This window comes from Oryx dammah, unplaced genomic scaffold (assembly GCF_014754425.2).
Source record: "Oryx dammah isolate SB20612 unplaced genomic scaffold, SCBI_Odam_1.1 HiC_scaffold_23, whole genome shotgun sequence".
Lineage (NCBI taxonomy): Eukaryota > Metazoa > Chordata > Mammalia > Artiodactyla > Bovidae > Oryx > Oryx dammah.
The window spans coordinates 24,368,572-24,389,959 of record NW_024070207.1 but is presented as its reverse complement, the minus strand read 5'-3'; the positions used below and the strand labels follow the sequence as shown (position 1 = coordinate 24,389,959).

At 38.7% G+C, this 21,388-nt stretch overlaps 1 protein-coding gene across 1 annotated transcript in view; it reads right to left on the bottom strand.

Annotated features, from left to right (window-relative positions):
* Window positions 1–1,910: 1,910 nt before the first annotated feature.
* The window catches only part of IL13RA1 (interleukin 13 receptor subunit alpha 1), an 81,604-nt gene continuing 62,126 nt past the window's right edge, over window positions 1,911–21,388 (bottom strand). The window contains exon 12 of the mRNA XM_040266615.1: window positions 1,911–4,384. Within this exon, the coding sequence (XP_040122549.1) occupies window positions 4,292–4,384 (93 nt within the window). The 3' untranslated portion in view covers window positions 1,911–4,291. The remainder of the gene's footprint in view (window positions 4,385–21,388) is intronic.

Below are 21,388 nucleotides of genomic sequence, written 5' to 3'. Positions count from 1 at the left end.
TTAGTGAAATAACACATGTAACTTGGCAGACAGTAGCTACTGGGTGACTATTAATTTTCTCTTTTTATATAATGGTCTACCTAATAAACGTTGAAAACTAGCAGTGAAATATTTTCCTGTTGCTAATGGCAAACCAAGTGTGACCTAGAAAAAAAAGACAGCTAAACGCCAAAGAACCTTCAGGAAGAAATCATGTTGGGGATTGATATAAAAGTACATCCAAATGTCAGCAAAACTCCTCCCTCACTTGAAGTAGAAGCATGCCAAGATTTTGCTACAGTATTTACAAAAAATGTTACTGCTTGATTTAATCATTAGGGTTTACAAGAAAATAGAGTCTCTGAAATAAGTGTTCTGTTGTTGTTCAGTTGCTAAGTCATATCCAACTCTTTGTGACCCCATGGACTGCAGCACACCAGGCTCCCCACTGTCTCCTGGAGTTTGCTCAAATTTGTGTTCATTGAGTTGGTGTTGCTGTCTAACCGTCTCACCCTCTGCCACCCCTTTCTCCTTTTGCCTTCAATCTTTCCCAGCATAGGGTCTTTTCCAATGACCCGGCTCTTTTGCATCAGGTGGCCAAAGTATTACTTTCTTCTAAAACTAATATTCTTGTAGCATGAAACACTACTCATGTGAGCACAAAGTTGTGCTTGTAAAAGAGCAGGACTGTATGGCAATGACAAAATAGTAAATTATCCTGGAAAGCAAATGGGCTTATATCGTTCTGGCTCCTCTGCCCTGAGATGAGGTGAACACATTTGTAGCTACAGGAATTTGTTTTCTATAGCTCTCACTCAGATATATAATCTCAAGGGTCCCCAGTTAAATGTTTTCTTTCCTAGTAGTGTTGACGTGTTGAGAATCAAAAGGCAGTTTCTTAATCAAAACTATGCTTACCTGGAGATGGATTTCCAGAATCTTCCTGCATCATTTTAAATAATTACAGAAGTAACCTGACCCAGATCAGCACCTCCTATCCATACCCTAGGGCTTGGATCCTGGAAAGTTGCAGGGTAACTGACAAATGTCAGGTTAAAGACCTACTCCTAGAACATAATACAAATGAGAAACTCTCCATGACATTCAAACCATTTTGCTGTAGTTACAGAAAACATGGAAATATATTACTACCTCTTAAAAGGGAAACTTTTGTAAATGGGTTTTCTTAGTCTCAAATCTAACTTGCTTATGTGATTCACTCATAACTAGAGGTCCCTCATCATGTATATACCATGACAGTCTCCTGAGGTACACTGCAGTCTGTGCTGTGCTTAGTTACTCAGTCATGTCTGATGCTTTGTGACCCTATGGACTGTAATCTGCCAGGCTCCCTTGTCCATGGGGATTCTCCAGGCAAGAATACTAGAGTGGGTTGCCATGCCCTCCTCCAGGGTATCTTCCCAACCCAGGAATCGAACCCAGGTCTCCCACATTGCAGGCAGATTCTTTAACGTTTGAGCCACCAGGGAGGCCTGAGAATACTGGAGTGGGTAACCTATCCATTCTCCAGGGGAACTTCCTGACACAGGAATCGAACCAGTGTCTCCTGCATTGCAGGCAGATTCTTTACTAGCTGAGTTACCAGGGAAGTCCACACTGCACTCTATTGGAAGCTTAAAATCAGAAAGGACTAGTTCCCCATTTCCCTTGTTAGAACCATGATTTATCAAACACTTATGTCCCTTTAGGTAATGTTTGCAAAGGCTGTGCTAATATTAAACTACATGCACACCTTTATCAGAAAACCTAGGCATGCCAAGAACAGCAGAGAAGCTCATGATAAATGGTTGTAAGATAAATTAGCGGTCTTGGAATTTTTTCCCAACTTACATTCTTTTAACTCCAATTTTTTCTGCCACCTACTCCTCATAACACTTTCTTCGAAATAAGACAAAAGGAAAACATTTGGGTGACATACAAAAAAAACAATATTTATTTTACTCAAGCTTTTCTGCAAGAAGTTAAAATGATCCCCAGTTGAAGGCATTACCAAAAATGTTAACATGGTTTCATGTATCCCTTCTGTGCCAGATGAAGAAAAGACTTATCTGAATGAAAGAATAAGAATGACCATTCTTACAGTGGGTTTACTTAGCTATGTGGAGGAAAAAAAAAACATATAGGTTAGACATCAAATAGTACATAAACCTACTAGTTTCCTATAGGTAATGGGAATTAAGCTGATGCTCTCAATTAAGCAATTGCTCTCAAGACCTGGGGATCACTTTTCAGGAATTATAAAACAGCCATAGGCACTTCCATAATTCACCACCCCATTTTTTCCCCCAACTATTTTGCTACTAAAAGAGCAAAATGGAAACAAAACACAATTTTCCCACTCTCAGGCTGCAGGACTGTCTGGGATCAGTAGTTCCTTAGATCATCAGAATATTAGAGCATCCCCCACCACTGCTATGTAAGTAGGATGACAGGAAAAACGGCTTTGGGTGAGGCATTTAGGTGTTGTGTTTTCTGAAAGTATAAGATCTGGCTAGGAAATAATAATCTCCTCCCTACACAGGAAAACCAAATATTCTTTCTAGAGAACAGTAGGGCAGAATGGAACATCCATGCCTGTCTTCCAGCCTCAACCTGACCTCAAATATAGAAGTGCAGGGAGGAAACATCTTGACATCTGCCATTGCCATGGTCCCCAATTTTCTCCTCCACTGTGGTGCAAGGACATTGCCACTTTTGCCCAAACCTGTAAAGAGTAGGGATGTCTTATCTCCCTTCCCCCTAAGAGCAGGAATTGGAACTAGCACTATCTTATTAATATGAATCAATGAATGTTTGGAGAACTTGTAACATAGAGTTCTCAAATTCCTACCAGTAATCTGTCTATGTGAGGAGGGGGACTTCTCATTTCCATATTCTGAATAGAGAGGAAGTAGAAATAGAGGGAATATATATACACACATATGAGTATGTTGTGGGGATGGGTGAGGATGGAGCCCTAACATAGGCCAAAAAAACAAACAAACAAACAAAAAAACCCACAAAGGACTAACGTTGGAGCCTGGGATGGCTGGCTATCAGTATTAGAAACGAAGCCTGCTACTAACCATTTGGGGGAGTAAGGGAAAAGAGAAAGATATAACTATTCTTTTTTTCTCAAGCAAATATCAAAGTTCTAAGTGAAGAGAATACTTCTTTTCTGTGTAGAAAATGCATAAACAGTAAATGCTGAAAACCTTCAAATAAATGCAGACTCACATAGAAGTTACAAAATATGAATTAGTCATTGTTTCTCAATCTACTCATACTTTTCCTGAGATGCAAATTACTCCCTGCTCCTCTAGGTGCTGTGAGCAGATTTATATTCTAATTGCTAATGAGAGGTGAAAGAATACACAGAGGGAGATGAAGGAGAATGCAAAAGGGGAAATCGGGGTGGGGAGTGGGGAGCTGAAACGTCTGAAAAATGACTGGTGGGGAGAAAAAACTGATTGAGCCCCAACTAGACTGTGAATTCTTTGAGGGAGTCAGCACTTCACAGCTGGAGGCACAATACAATCTGGACGTGTGCTAAATACTTGATCTGAATAGCAGTGGTGAAGAAGAAATTCATCATTAGAGACTGGGTCCTTCAAACTCTAATATCCAATAAGTTGTTCTGCCTCCACTGCCATTAAAAGCCTGCAATGGCCTCAAAAATTCTCAGTAAAGAAGCTGCCTCTGCTTTTTCTGTAGTCACAGCTGGCTGACATGGATGCCTGGGTCTTTCAAAGCAGAGGAAAATGCTGCTGGAGGGGATGAAGATTCCAGACTATTAAAGAGTTTTAATAGCCGTAGCCCCAACTCAATGGGATCCCAAACAATAGATAACAGATTCTATCAATTCTGTTTTGTTAGATATTCTCTATGACTCAAGTTTGACTTCAGCATTTGCACCCAAAATGAGTTCTCCTACAAATAATATGTGTTGGTATTATCTGAGAAAAAGAATTCAAAGCAGGCATAGATCCCTCAGGAAGTTGTCACAACTCTTGATAAGATTAACTCGACTGCCATCATCACTTTCTAGCTTTTGCCCCCTAGTGTGAAGCCTTCACAAAAGATGTCTGCTTTTATAATTCAACAAGAATGACTCTGTTCTTTTCTCCAAAGGGCCTATTATTTTTAGTTTTTCGGTGCATGACTCAACAGAAAAACCTGTGGCTCTTATGAGCTGCCTGTTTTGAAATGGTCCAGTAGTTTCAGTTTCCCTTTAACAAGTTCCCAGATAATAAATGGAGAACAGTATGAATCTTCACAAGGTCACATTGAAGGTTAAAATAAATTATCTCCATCACTGAGAGGCTCTCTTCAGGCTTTCTATCAGCACTACAGAGTCAGTTTCTTCTTTGGTTTGCTTCTCATAGATGTCATACTTCTTCCAGTGCTGGAAGGAAAGGAAAAAAGCACATGATGACTTTTTGAAACACTGTTCTTTTCCTGAGTACCTGCAGTAACTGCTTATTTTTAGGTTTGTGTGCATGGAGTGTATGTTTTCCTGTTTGTTTTGTTTTTTTGTTTGTTTGTTTTGACCCAAGAATCGTCATCTGTTTGGACAATTAAACAAATTGATCAAGGAAAAAAGCATAGGATTGTTATATGATGTTTAATAGCTATCTCAGAAGGTAAACTTATGTAGACATACATCTCCAAAACTGGAAACAAAGTCTTTTGTAGAAGAATGAAACAGTGACATGTTTTTCTTACTTCAACTGTTTCTATCTTTATTTTTTTACTGCTCAAATTTGACCATTGCTTTAGAGCTGTCAGAGGCTCAGAAAGGCATCAGGGTTTATGGCAATGTACAAAATATCCTAGAAGACAGTGCAGTTAAAAGTTTTGAAAGACCTTGCATTACCAACTTCATGCAAGAACAGGGAAATGTGCATACAAAATAAGCACATCTTGAACTCAAGTTAAGTGTGTCTCTTATGGTGAAAGCCAGTATCGTAGTTCTTGCCTTCCTTCCTTCCAGGTCAGAGGAAAGGATGAAATGTGAGCTCAGTCCCCTCATCTGTAAAACACAGTTGTTAGACTAAACCAGGGGACAGCAAACTATGTTCTAAGGGCCAAATCGAGCGGGCTGCTTGTTTTTGTAAATGAAGTTTTATTAGTCACATCCATTTGTTTCTGTATCACCTATGGCTGTTTTCACACTACAACAGCAGAGCTGAGTTGCTGTAATAGACCCAATGGCTTGTGAAACCAAAAATATTTACTATCTTGTTCTTTACAGAAAAAGTTTGTCAATCCCTGCGTTAGATTATTTCTAAGCTCCTTTCTGCTCTGCTGTTTTCTGGTTCTGTAAGACTAGAGAAGTAAATGGAAAGAAGAAAAACTAAAAACAAATGCAACTAGAGATGGACCCAGCAAGTCAGGAGCATCCAGTCTTAGAGCACATATAGAGGGATGAGTTGGGAAACACTGCTTAAAATTTCCAAATTATTCTAAATATTTAACCGTGATACTCCTAGTAGAAAGGCTACAATAAAAAATACTGACAATTCCGAGTGCTGATAAGGATGCAGAGTACCTGGACTTCTTATATATTGCTGGTGGCAATGTAAAATAGCACAATCACCTTGGAAAACAGCCTGACAGTTTCTTATAAAACAAAATATACACTTACTGAATGACCCAGAAATCTCACTCCCAGGTACTGACTGAAGAGAAATGAAAATATGTCCACACAAAGACCTCTACATGAATGTTTATAGGAGCTTTATTCATAAAAGCCAAAAGTCAGGAATAGTCATGATGTCCTTGAACACATAAACGGTTAAATAAAAATAAAAGCAATGGCACACAACAACACAGCAACATCATGCTAAGTGAAAGAAGCCAGACTCAAAACTCTGCGGGTTGTATGATTATTTTGGGCTTCCCTAATGGCTCAAATGGTAAAGAATCTGCCTGCCAATGCAGGAGACCTAGGTTTGATTCCTGGGTTGGGAAGATCCCCTGGAGAAGGAAATGGCAACCCTCTCCAGTTTTCTTGCCTGGAAAACCTCATGGACAGAGGAGCCTAGCAGGCTACATTCTATGCAGCCACAAAGAGTAAGACACAACTGAGTGACTAACACTTTCACCATTCACTTTAATCATGATTCCATTTATATAATATTCAGGAAAAGGCAAAATCTTACGGATAGAAAACAGATCAGAGGTTGCAAGGGTACAGGATCAGGGAAGGGGGTGTACTGTAAAAGAGTATGAGGGAACTTGGAGGGATGATGGAAGTTTTCTATATCTTGATTGGAGTGGTGGCTACAAAATTGCATACATTCGCTAAAACTCTTCTAACTGTACACTTAAAAGTAAAATGTATGGTATGTAAATCTTAACACACCTAAATTTTAAAAAAATGCACAGATGTCTGATAAAAAATCTAAAAACATTGTACAACCTTAAAGTAATGGTTTATCCAATAAATGACACTAAGACAACTGGCTAAACATTTGAAAAATAAAGTTAAACCCTACCTCATAGCCTATATGGATAAACCCTCTATGGATTAAAGACCTGTATGTGAAAAACAAAAATCAAGTAAGTCCTGGAAAAATGTATTAAGGAGCAATTATATAAATCTGTAGTAGGAAAGAGCTTTCTACACATAAAAAATAAAGGAAGAGGAAGAATAAGATGGTGGAGGAGTAGGTGGACATGGAGTACAATTCTCTCCATGGATACATCAGGAATACATCATTAGACACAGAAGTGCATGCAGAACACCAGCTGAGAGCAGACAGGAGTACCTGACCAGAGGAAAAGAATATATAGAACCATGTAAAACTCGGTAGGACGAAGGAACTTGGGGAAAAAGCAAGAGTGTTACCAGGACTAGACCTGCCCTCAGTGGGTGCTGGAACTGAAGCAGGGGTCCAATCCCCACATCAGGGCAATCATCTGAGTCAGAGGAGAAACATTTAAGGCTGAGAGTGAAACAGCTGATCTGTGGCAGCCTAAATGGAATGAGAATCAGACAGTCCTTGCCACAGCCATACATACCCCAGACAGGGATGCAGGTCTCCTAGAAGGTGCAGTGGCTGGGAGCTGAAGTTTAGAAATTGTGGAGCAATCCCAGGGTGAGGGCTTCTGTTGACTGGGGCGAGACCAACTGAGGGGACTTGAGGGAGGAGACTGTGGTGGGAAATGCCTGTGGAGGAAAGCCAGGCAGCCATGGAAGCAAGGTGATACTGCTGTCATGCACAGAGGGTGGAGCTATCACCACAGCCTCTCTCTCCCCACATACCAGCATCTGGAGCTGAACAATAGAGAGGCTGGCCCATCAAACCCCTGACTGCACTGAACTACAGAGCAGGACCCCACCCACGGTGATTTTAAGTGCCTGATGCGCTGATCTACAGAATAAGACCCCAGCCATGGGCTCCTCTATGTACCTGACACACCGAACAACAGAAGAACCCCAGGCAAGGGAGCCCTCTAAGTGCCTGAATGGGCGGAGTTATGGAGAAAGACTGGCCAAAGAGGCCTTCTGATCACCAGCTAAAAGGGGCTTGAAAAAAGACTCTGATAGGGCCATAACTTCTGTGGCAGAGGCAGTCCGTGTCCCTGCATATTTGGTGCCACCAGGGTCCCCGCAGGCCAAGCAGCTGTACCACCTTCATGCTCAACTCTCACTGGGGCAGAGCTGTCACAGGCAAAAAAAATTCTTGCATCTATGCATGCAGGGTCACTTCAGTAGTGTCTGAGTCTTTGCAACCCTATAGACTGTGGCCTGCCAGGCTTCTCTCTCAGGGAGGGGGGTTCTCCAGGCAAGAATGCTGGAGCTGATTGGCCAATAGTGGTTGCCATACCCTTCTAGAGCACTATATTTCCTGCTGCCCAAGCTGCCAACTTTCCTGAGTACCTGGTACTGCCAGAACCCCTGCAACCCAAGCAGGTGTACCACCTCCATACCTGGCCCTCACAGGAGCAAACCCAAATCCTCCAGGGCAGCCTCAGGAGCAAATCCCAATGGAAGACCCACATGCAGAGGTGGAAATAAAACCACAATTGAAACCCAGGGGCAGTGTGGCTAAGGAAGAAGACCCAAAACCTTCCTACCAGCTGTACAAGCTGCAGATTAAATCCACCCAGTCAACTAGGCAGACTCTGTCTATAGAATATATAAAAGGTCATGAGAGCTCCCACAAAAGAAAATGCACTATTTCTGATAGCTGAGGACATTGAAGGCAAGAACACATAGGAGTTGGATCAGATTGGAATATGAGCTGCCCCCACAGCAGGTCCAGAGATCAGCACAGTGTTGGACGGCATCCTAGGGAGGTGAGGTGGACTTTGACTCCCAGAGAGGGAAAGGACTCTGACAGCTGTGACCCAAGAAAAACTTTTATTATTCTTAGGTTTTGACTTGTTCTGTAGATTCTTTTGGACTTTTTCTTTCTTTTTTCCCCCTTTTTTCCACCCTTGGTTGTAGCTGCAGATTTTATTGGCACTATGAAATCTAATTAAGCTTTTGAGTTTTTTCTTTTTTTCCTCAGTCACATTTTTTATTGTTGTTATAAACCTCTGCCTGTACGTTGGGTTTTTGCAATTTTGTGGAGTTTTCCCTTTTCTCTTTTTTTAATTTTAATTTTTTTAACCTATTATTATTTTTCTACATTTACTCTTTTGTTTGCCTTTCCTACTGTTCTTTTCCCCTTACAGTTAATCTTTAATGTATATGAATCTTCTTCATCTACCTCTATTTAACTTTGCATATTTATTCTTTCTTTCTTTTCTTTCTTTCCTTTCCTCTCAACATATTTGTTACCTTTGTTTTCATTGCTTTATTTCCCACTTGGCACCTTGAATTAGTTTTGTTTTCCAGTTTGTGCTTTAATTTTTTTCTTAACTGGTAAATATAACTTTTGATTTCCATTGTTCTCTGGGTCAATCTACTGTACTTTATTTTTGTTGGACTTATTTTGATTTTGCTCATGGGTGTATATGTATATGTGTATATTCCATTATTTTAATTATTATTTGCCTGATTTTGTAACTGCCATTTGTCTGGGGTTCATTTTTGGTTTCTTGTTTTTGGATATTTGTTTTAATCTCACTTAATGCTATAACAAACCACTTGTGGAATCTTCACTCCTGACCAGAGATCAAGCCCTGAGCCTTTGGGAGCACTGACTCCGAGACCCTAGACTACCAGAGAACTAACCCTAGGCAGTATCAGATAGTGAGAACTCACACAAAGGAAACCACTTGAATTCAAGACCTGGCATCACCCAACCACCAGTAGCACCCTGTGAAAGATGCCTCATCTAAATAACAAACAAAACAAAAATACAAATCCAATCATCAGCAGACAGGATTACCACTTCACTCAGCCTTGCCCATCAGAGGAAAAAAACAAACAAACAAAAACTCAGCACAAAACTCACTTATACGAAGCTCACACAAACCACTGGACCAAACTTAGGAAGGCAGAAACCAAAAGGAAGAAAGAATTCAACGTTGAAGCCTGGGAAAAGGAAACTTTAAACACAATAACTTACAAAAAAAATAATGAAAAGGCAGAGAAATACTACACAAATGAAGGAACAAACTATAAACACAGAAGTCCAAATAAATTAAGAGGAAACAGGCAAACCACCTAAAGAATTCAGAATAATTATAGTAAAGATGATCAAAAACCTTGAAAACAAAATGGAGAAAATGCAAGAATCAATTAACAAAGACCTAGAAGAATTAAACAATGTACAGAGACAAACAACACAATTACTGAAATTAAAAATACTCCAGAAGGAATCAATAGCAGAATATCTGAAGCAGAAAAATGAATCAGTGATCTGGAAGATAAAATGGTGGAAATAACTGCTGAAGAGCAGAATAAAGTAACAAGAATTGAGGATAGTCTGAGTCCTCTGGGACAATATCAAATGCACCAACATTCAAATTATAGGGGTCCCAGAAGAAAGGAAAAATAAAGGGTATGAGAACAGTTTTGAAGAGATTATAGTTGAAAATTTCCTCAGCATGAAAAAGGAAATAGTCAATCAAGTCCAAGAGGCACAAAGAGACCCATACAAGATAAACCCAAGGAGAAACATGCCAAGACATATACTAATCTAACTAACAAAGATTGAACACAAAGAAAGAATATTAAAGGCAGCAAAGGAGAAGCAACAAGTAACACACAAGGGAAACCCCATACATTTAATAGCTGATCTTTCAGCAGAAACTCTGCAGGCCAGAAGGGAATGGCAGGATATATTTAAAGTACTGAAATGGAAAAATCTACAACCAAGATAACTGTACCTGGCAAGGATCTCTTTCAAAACTGATGGAGAAATAAAAAACTTTTCAAACAAGCAAAAGTTAAGAGAATTCAGTACCACCAAACCAGCTTTACAAGAAATGTTAAAGGGACTTACATAGTCAGGAAATACAAGAGAAGAAAAAGATCTACAAAAACAAACCCCAAACAATTAAGGCAATGGCATTAGGGAACATACATATCAATAATTACTTTAAGTAGGAACAGATTAAATGCTCCAACCAAAAGACACAGACTGGCTGAATGGATACAAAAACAAGATCCATGTATATACTGTCTACAAGAAACCCACTTCAGACCTAAAGACACATATAGACTGAAAGTGAGAGGATGGAAAAATATATTCCATGCAAATGGAAAGCAAAAGAAAGCTGGGGTAGCAATCCTCATATCAGACAAAGTAGACTTTCAAATAAAGAAGGACACTACATAATGATCAAGGGATCAATCTAAGAGGAAGACATAACAATTGTAAATATCTATGTACCCAACATAGGAGCACCTCAATACATAAGATAAGCACTAACAGACATAAAAGGAGAAATTGACAGTAACACAATAAGTAGGAGACTTTAACACCCCATTCACACCAGTGGACAGATCATCAAAACAGAAAATTAATAAAGAAACATAAGTCTTAAATGATTCATTAGATGAGATGGATCTCATTGATACTTCAGGACATTCCAGCCAAATACAGAAGAGTACAGCTTCTTCTCAAGTGCACATAGAACATTCTCCAGGATAGACCACATCTTGGGTCACAAATTAAACCTCAGTAAATTTAAGAAAATTGAAATTGTATCAAGCTTCTTTTCTGACCACAACACTATGAGATGAGATGAAGTTTTTTTACAAGAAAGAAACTGTAAGAAACACAAACACATGGAGATTAAACAACACATTTCTAAATAACCAACAGGTTACTGAAGAAATCAAAAGGAAATCAAAAAATTTCTAGAAATAAATGACAATAAAAACACAACTCAAAACCTATGGGATGCAGCAAAAGCAGTTCTAAGAGGGAAGTTTATAGCAATACAATGCTACCTCAAGAAACAAAAAAAACATTGAATAGACAACCTAACTTTACACCTAAAACAACTGGAAAAAGAAGAACAAAACAACCAAAATTAGTAGAAGGAAAGAAATCATAAAGAACAGAAATAAATGAAAAAGAAATGAAAGAAACAATAGTAAAGATTAATAAAATGAAAAGCTGGTTCTTTAAGAAGATAAAATTAACAAGCCTTTAGCCAGACTCATCAAGAAAAAAAGAGAAAAGCATCAAATCAACAAAATTAGAAATGAAAAAGGAGAGGTTACAACAAACAATGCAGAAATACAAAGAATTATGAGACTATTATGAACAAGTATATGGCAATAAAATGGATAGCCTGGAAGAAATGGACCGATTCTTAGAAAAGTTCAATCTTCCAATAATGAACCAGGAAGAAATAGAAATTATGAACAACCCAATTACGAGCACTGAAATAGAAAGTGTGATAAAAAAAAAAATCTCCCAAAAAACAAAAGCCCAAGACCTGATGGCTTCACAGGAGAACTCTATCAAATATTTAGAGAAGAACTAATGCCTATCCTTTTAAAACTCTTTCAAAAATTTGCAGAGGAAGTAACACTTCCAAACTCATTCTATGAGGCCACCATCACCCTGATACCAAAACCAGACAAAGACAACACCAAAAACCGAAACCACAGGCCAATAATACTGATGAACGTAGATGCAAAAATTCTCAACAAAATTTTAGCAAACAGAATTCAGCAACACATCAAAAAGCTCATACACCGTGATCAAGTTGGGTTTATTCCAGGAACTCAAGGATTCTTCAATATTTGCAAATCCATGTGATATACCATATTAACAAACTGAAAGATAAAAACCATATGATCATCTCAATAGATGCAGAAAAAGCCTTTGACAAAATTCAGCACCCATTTGTGATTAAAACTCTTCAAAAAATCGGCATAGAGGGACCTACCTCAACAGAGTAAAGGCCATATATGATAAGCCTATAGCAAACATTATTCTCAATGGTGGAAAACTGAAAGCATTCTTCCTATGATCAGGAACAAGACAAGAGTGTCCACGTTCACCATTATTATTCAACATAGTTCTGGAAGTCCTAGCTATAGCAATCAGAGAAGAAAAAGAAATAAAAGGAATCCAGATCATGAAAGAAGTAAAGTTCTCATTGTTTGCAGCTGACATGATACTGTACATAGAACCCTAAAGACAGTACCAGGAAATTACAAGAGCTAATCAGTGAATTTTGCAAAGTTTCAGGATACAAAATCAATACACAGAAATCACTTGCATTTCTATATACTAACAATGAATAATCCAAAAGAGAAATTAAGGAATCAATCCCATTCACCATTGCAACAAAAAGAATTAAATATTTAGGAATAAACTTACCTAAGGAGACAAAAGAATTGTATACAAAAAATATATATAAGACAATAATGAAAGATATCAAAGATGACAAAAACAGATGGAGATGACAAAAACAGATAGAGATGACAAAAACATAATCCATGTTCCTGAGTAGGAAGAATCAATATTGTGAAAATGACTATACTACCAAATGCAATCTACAAATTCAATGCGATCCCTATCAAGTTACCAATGACATTTTTCACAGAACTAGAACAAAAAATTTCACAATTCTTATGGAAACACAAAAGTCCCCGAATAGCCAAAGCAGTCTTGAGAAAGAGGAATGGAGCTGGATTCCAACTTCAGATTATACTACAAAGCTACAGTCATCAAGACAGTGTGGTACTGGCACAAATACAGAAATATAGACCAATGGAACAAGATAGAAAGCCCAGAAATAAACCCATGCACCTATGGCTACCTTATTTTTGACAAAGGAGTCAAGAATATACAATAGGGCAAAGAGAGCCTCTTAAATAAATGGTCCTGGGAAATCTGGACAGCTACATGTAAAAGAATGAAATTAGAATACTTCCTAACACCACACACAAAGATAAACTCAAAATGGATTAAAGAGCTAAATGTAAGACCAGAAACTATAAAACTCTTAGAGGAAAATATAGGCAGAACACTCAATGACATAAATCAAAGCAAGATCCTCTATGACCCACCTCCTAGAGTAACAGAAATAAAAACAAAAGTAAACAAGTGGAACCTGATTAAACCTAAAAGCTTTTGCACAGCAAAGGAAACTATAAGCAACTATAAGCAAGGTAAAAAGACAACATTCAGAATGGGAGAAAATAATAGCAAATGAAACAACTGACAAAGGATTAATTTCTAAAATATACACGTAGCTCATACAACTCAATGCCAGAAAAACAGACAACCCAATCAAACAGTGGGGAAAAGACCTAAACAGACATTTCTCCAAAGAAGACATACAGATGGTTAACAAACACATGAAAAGACACTCAACATTGCTCATTATTAGAGAAATGCAAACCAAAACTACAACGAGATATCACCTCACACTAGTCAGAATGGCCACCATCAAAAAGTCTACAAATAATAAATGCTGGAGAGTGTGTGGAGAAAAGGGAACGCTCTTGCACTGTTGGTGAATTGATACAGCCACTATGCAAGACAGTATGGCAATTCCTTTAAAAAGTAGGAATAAAACCACCATATGACCCAGCAGTCCCACTCCTAGGCATATACCCTGAGGAAACCAAAATTGAAAAAGACACATGTATCCCATTGTTCATTGCAGCACTATTTACAACATGGAAGCAACCTAGATGTCCATCAACAGATGAATGGAAAAAGAAGTTGTGGTACATAAAGTTAGTCAGCCATAAAAAGGAACACATTTGAGTCAGTTCTGATGTGGTGGATGAACCTAGTACCTATTATACAGAGTGAAGTGAGTCAGAAAGAGAAAAATAAATATCATATTCTAAGGCATATATACGGAATCTAGAAAAATGGTACTGAAGAATTTATTTATAGGACAGCAATGGAGAAACAGAGAATAGACTTATGGACATGGGGAGAGGAGAGGAGGGGGTGAGATGTATGGAAAGAGTAACATGGAAACTTACATATGTAAAATAGATAACCAATGGAAATTTTCTGTATGGCTCAGGAAATTCAAACAGGGGCTCTGTATCAATCTAGAGGGATGGGATGGGGCAGGAGATGCGAGGGAGTTTCAAAAGGGAGAGGATATATGTATACCTATGGCTGATTCATCATGTTGAGCTTTGACAGAAAACAACAAAGTTTTGTAAAGCAATTATCCTTCAACTAAACAAATAAATTAAAAAAAAATAATAAAGGAAGATTTGACTGCAAAAAGAAAAACCTTTTGTACATTGTTAATCACCCTAAATACAATACAAAGGCAAACAGTGATGACAAACCAAAGGATTACTAATTGATATATTAATAGCTTTACAAACCATCAGGGAAAAGAATATTGCCAGGCAAAAACAAGCAATGAACAAGAATTTCACAGAAGAATTAATTCAAGTCAATGAACACGTGAAAAATATAAAATTTGATTTGTAAATTTAAAACAGGATGCTCTTTCCTCATCTATCGCATTGGGAAGAATTTTTTTTTTTAATTACATACATTCCTGTGGGCAAAAGCATGGCCAAACAACCAGTGAGTCAAACTACTGGTTGCTATGTAAGTCAGTACAACCTAGCTGTAATCAATGCCTCTTGTGAAAAATTTAAGTATGTGTATTCTAATGCCACCATTTCCTTAATATGGAGGAATCATATCCTAGATATTGAACCAGAGTGTTTAATGAGACAGCATATATTATATATTTTTATATTTCAGTAAAATAGACCTACCTCATTTTCTTGAACCTCTGTATAATATTTCATTGTATGACTGCACTATAATTTATTTAACCAGTATCCTTAATATTAATAGATATTTAACTTGTATATCCTTTCTGGATGACAATTTGTCAATGGTAATTCAAGAGTTTAAAATGAATATAATCTCCTTTCATCTGGCAATCTTAACTATAACAATTTATCCCAAGAAAGTAATGAAATATATATGTTAATATTAGCTGTGAAATGATACCTATAATAATAAAATTTAGATTAATCTAAATGGCCAATAATAGGGAACTGATCAAGTACATCATGATATTAACACTTTGCTGCTGTAGCATGAAAGCAGCCATAGACAATATACAGATGAATAGGCATGGCTGTGTTCCAACTGACCTTTATGGACACTGAAATTTGAATTTCATATAATTTTCTTCTTTAGATTTTTTCAACTACTTAAAAGTATACACAACATTTGCAGCTTGCAGCCTGTATGCAAACAACTGGCAGACAGGAGTTGGCCCATGGTCTGTAGTTTATAGAGAAATCCTATGAGGAAGGTCGTGGATGGCAGCATAATATTTTTTTTAATTGAAGGATAATTGCTTTACAATATTGTGCTGGTTTTTGCCGTTATGACAGCATGAATCAGCTATAAGTATACAGATATCCCCTCTCTCTTGAGTCTCTCTCCTCCCACCCCACCCTTCCATCCTGCCCACCCTTCCACCCTCTAGGTCCTCACAGAGCACCAGGCTGAGCTTCCTGTGTTATCTAGCAACTTTCCACTAGCTATCTGTTTTACACATGGTAATATATATATTTCAAGGCAGCATAGTTCTTCTATTTTCCCAAATGCCACAATAAAAAGCACAAGCAGGAAACGTGAGTCTGCAGACTAAGCAGAAAGGCAAAGCTAAAATCCACAGACATAGTCTGCAACAAGATCAGATCAAAGTGATGCTCCAATGAACCCTGAAATATGACTGGGTGGCCAAATTAGAGATGCTAAAAGAGCAGGATGGTATTAGTTACAGGAGAGTCTAGAGACAGAATCAGCAGGGCCTCTGGTAGATGTGAGGACTCTAAGACAACTCACTGAAATGTCAGCAAGCTGATGTATGAAGTGAGTGAGTCTGGTAGGAGTCTGCATTGTCCAAGAGTGACCAAATGCAAGGAGACCATGGGACAGCCTGGGAGCCACCTGGGCCCTTTGAGCTCTCAAAACCACCCAAAGCTCTCTTCCCGGGCCAAGTCTACCCTGAAGAGAAACTGATGGAAACAGACTCCACACTGGCTAAGATAGAGCCAGGAGACATAAACTAGAGAGTCCAGATAAAAGTAGAGGAGGTGAACAGGCAGAATCATATTTCAGAAAGGAATTTACTATAATTGGCAAAAATAATAGAAGATGGAACTCTATAGCTGTGAAATTAGAAAAAAAAAAACTATCCTAAATCTAGCCTCCTTCTAAAACTTCAGGGAAACTACTTTCATGTAAAAAATAAGCAACAGAATCAATATTGTTACAGAATTAAAGCAGGCCAGAAAGATGTCTACCAAAAAATAGATGAAAATTATAATCTAATGTTTTAAAACTAGTGAAAAGATATTAAGAAAAAGTTATATGATATGGAAAAATGTACATGATATAAAACAATATAAAAATTCAAAATAAGAGCAACTCAGAAATTATATGGTAAAACCCAAGAAACAGTTAGAAGTAAAAGAAAATAATCATTTCAGAAATGAAGACTAGCTAGAGGAAACATGGGCAAATAAACACAACAGATAATACCTTAAGAGAAACAGAAGATGAAAAGGAGGATTATTTTTAAATCAAAAAGAAATGAGATTAAAATAACAAAAAAGAAAGTTATCAAAAGGATGTGACAAACATAGAAGACAGGCAAAGAAAATAAGGGGACAGAATAACAAAGTCTATAAGCAAAGAAATTTTTACTGAAATTTTAAAAAATGATTTGAAACTATATACTGAAAAGGCACATATACCTTGGAAAATCAACCCAGAATGACTAACACCAATATCCTAATAAAATTATTAGACGAAGGAAAAAAGTCTTTTGACAACCAGGCAAAAAAGACCAAGTGTTTCAATACAGAGAGAATTGTCAGTAGACTTTGACAACATTTATGCCAGAAGAAAATGGATGACATATTTAAGACACCCAAGGCAAGAACATGTAAGCCAAGGATTTTATATCTAGCTAAAATGACTTTCAATTATTAATGAAGGAAACTCCATCAATGTGTAAATAATTCAGGAAATGTTGGTCTCATGAATCCTGAGAAAACTTCTGGTGCTTCATAAAACCAAAATTAATGGAATGACATCAACAGAAAGACTGGAAGTTAGCATCTAATACATACCATACAGAATTAAGACTAAAAAGGGCTATAAGGGAGAAAATATAGTACATAATGACCTTATGCATTGGACATGTAGATACTGGACAACTTTAAGAATGGGGAGAGAATGGGAAGAACATATGGAAAATTTGCTATATTTGATAACCATTAAAAATTATTTTATAGCTTTGTCAAAAGTTTAGAAATTCCTTCAGTTCCACCTGTTTCTTTCTCTGTTAAACTCAAATAAAGATGTGAGCATTTTATTAAAACATGTTATATAATATGATTGGTTAAAAGCGTGGACTGGGTGGTCCTAAGATGGTGGGGGAATAGGACAGGGAGACCACTTTCTCCCCAACAAATTCATCAAAAAAACATTTGAACGCTGAGAAAATTCCACAAACCAACTTCTGAATGCCAGCAGAGGACATCAGGCACCCAGAAAAGCAGCCCAATGTCTTCAAAAGGAGGTAGGAAAAAATATAGAAGATAAAAAGAGACAAAAGAGGTAGGGATGGAGCTCCGTCCCAGGAAAGAAGTCATAAAAAAAGAGAGAAGTTTCCAAACACCAGGAAACACTCTCACTGTCGAGTCTGTGGTGAGCCTTGGAACCACAGAGGGCAACATGATCGGGAGGAAAAATAAATAAATAATTAAAACCCAAAGATTATGTGCCCAACAGTAACTGCCCCAGTGGAGAAGCAGCGCAGACACCTGCATTCACCACGAGCAAGCGGGGGCTGGGCAGGGAGGCTCGGGCTACATTGCTTAGAGTAAGGACTGAGCCTGAATGCCCCAAGGACAATCTGAGGGAACTAACTTGGGATAGCAAACCAGACTGTGGGATAACTACCACGTGAAAAGCCCTAACCTGAGACACTGCCAGGCTTGCTCACAGAACAAAGGACTGAGCAGAGCTAGCCAGCTGCAGACCAGCCTATCCCCCTCCGGTGACAGGCAGACGAGGGTACCCAGAGCCGGAGGGGGCAAATGCGGCCCCAGAGAGGCATTATCTACCAAACTGCAAGCAGGCTTCGTTGCTAACCAAGACTTCTTGGGATACTGGATGATCAACATCCACCTAAGAAGGTGTGCTGGTTGTACACCCAGAAAACCAAGAGGCAGGGACAGGGAAGGCAATAAGTCACAGCTACCGTGCTCACCAAACACCTGGTCACCTGAGCTGCTCAGACCTGGGAAGGGCACAAAACGCAGGCCCAACCAAGTCTGCGCCTCTGAGGACTACCCGAGTACCTGAACATGTGCAGCTTAGACCTGGGAAGTGCATACAACCCAGGGCTGGCCTCAGACAGTTCCCGGCAGAGCAACCTAGAGCAAGCACACATGCTGTGAGTGGGGACAAACCCAGTGTGGCCGAGACACTGCAAGCACACGCCAGTGTTATTTGTTTGCAGCATCCTCCCCTCCCCACAGCATGACTGAACAAGTGAGCCTAAAAAAGTGTCCACCACCACCCCTTTGTGCCAGGGCGGAAATTAGACACTAAAGAGACCAGCAAACAGAAGAAGCTAAAATAGAGGGAAAGTGAAAGTGAAGTCGCTCAGTCGTGTCTGACTCTTTGCAACCCCGTGGACTGTAGCCCACCCAGCTCCTCCGCCCATGGGATTCTCCAGGCAAGAATACTGGAGTGGGTTGCCATTTCCTCTCCAGGGGATCTTCCCGACCCAGGGGTCGAACCCAGGTCTCCTGCATTGCAGGCAGATGCTTTAACCTCTGAGCCATCATTGGAAGTGGCAGGTGCAATAGATTAAAACCCTGTAGTTAGTACCAACTACATAGGAAGGGGCCTATAGATCTTAAGAAATATAAGCCAGATCAAGGAACTATCCGAAAATGAACTGACCCCACACTGCCCACAACAACAACAAAGAAAGTCCTAGATATATTTTTACTATCATTCTTTACTTAAAAATTTTTTTTTATTTTTAAGTCCTCTATTACTCCTTTAATTTTCATTTTTATAGGCTACTATTACTTTGCAAAACAAAAGAGAGACCCTATTTTTTAAAGCAAATTTCTTATGCATATATTTTATAATTTTGTGACTTTTTTTCTTTTTGTTCAATATTGTATTTTTGAAAATCCAACCTCTACTCTAGATTTTTAATCTTTGCTTTTTGGTATTTATTATCAATTTTGTACCTTTAAGAACCCAATCTTCAGTACCCATTTTTACTTGGGAGCGAAATTACTGGCTTGACTGTTCTCTCCCTCTTTGGACTCTCCTTTTTCTCCACCAGATCGCCTCTATATCCTCCCTCCCGCTTCTCTTCTCTACCCAACTCTGTGAATCTCTTTGTGTGTTCCGGGCTGTGGAGAACACTTAGGGAACTGCTTACTGGCTGGATCTGTCTCTCTCCTTTTGATTCCCCCCTTTATCCTCCTGGCCACCTCTGTCTCCTTCCTCCCTCTTCTCTTCTCTGTAACTCCGTGAACATCTCTGAGTGGTCCAGACTGTGGAGTGCACGTAAGGAAGTGATTACTGGCTACCTTGCTCTCTCCTCTTTTGATTCCACCTCATCTCATCCTGGTCACCTCTATCTCGCTCCTCCCTCTTCTCTTCTCCATGTAACTATGTGAACCTCTCTGGGTATCCCTCACTGTGGAGAAACTTTTCATCATTAACCTAGATGTTTTATCAATGGTGCTGTATAGAAAGAGAAGTCTTGAGACTACTGTAAAAATAAGACTGATAACCAGAAGCAGCAGGCTTAAGTCCAAATCCTGAGAACACCAGAGAACTCTTGACTCCAGGGAACATTAATTGATAGGAGCTCATCAAACGCCTCCATACCTACACTGAAACCAAGCACCACCCAAGGGCCAACAAGCTCCAAAGCAAGACATACCACACAAGTTCTCCAGCAAGACAGGAACATAGCCCTGAGCTTCAATATACAGGCTGCCCAAAGTCACTCCAAACCCACTGACATCTCATAACTCATTACTGGAAACTTCAGTACATTCCAGAGAGAAGAAATCCAGCTCAACCCACTAGAACACCAACACAAGCTTCCCTAACCAGGAAACCTTGATAAGCCACCTGTATAACTCCACCCACAGTGAAGAAACTCCACAATAAAGCAAACTCCACAAACTGCCAGAAAACAGAAAGGCAACTCTAAACGCAGCAATATAAACAAGATGAAGAGACAGAGGAATACCCAGCAGGTAAAGGAACAGGATAAATGCCCACCAAACCAAACAAAAGAGGAAGAGATGGGGGATCTACCTGATAAAGAATTCCAAATAATGATAGTGAAAATGATCCAAAATATTGAAAACAAAATGGAATCACAGATAAATAGCCTGGAGACAAGGATTGAGAAGATGCAAGAAAGGTTTAACAAGGGCCTAGAAGAAATAATTAAAGAGTCAATATATAATAATAATGCAATAAATGATATCAAAAACACTCTGGAGGGAACAAATAGTAGAATAACGGAGACAGAAAATAGGATTACTGAGGTAGAAGATATAATGGTAGAAATAAATGAGTCAGAGAGGAAAAAGGAAAAATGAATTAAAAGAAATGAGGACAATCTCAGAGACCTCTGGGGCAATGTTAAACGCCCCAGCATTCGAATCATAGGAGTCCCAGAAGAAGAAGACAAAAAGAAAGACCATGAAAAAATACTTGAGAAGATAATAGTTGAAAACGTCCCTAAAATGGGGAAGGAACTAATCACCAAAGTCCAAGAAACCCAGAGAGTCCCAAACAGGATAAACCCAAAGCAAAACACCCCAAGACACATGTTAATCAAATTAACAAAGATCAAACACAAAGAACAAATATTAACAGCAGCAAGGAAAAAACAACAAATAACACACAAGGGGATTCTCATAAGGATAACAGCTGATCTTTGAATAGAAACTCTTCAGGCCAGG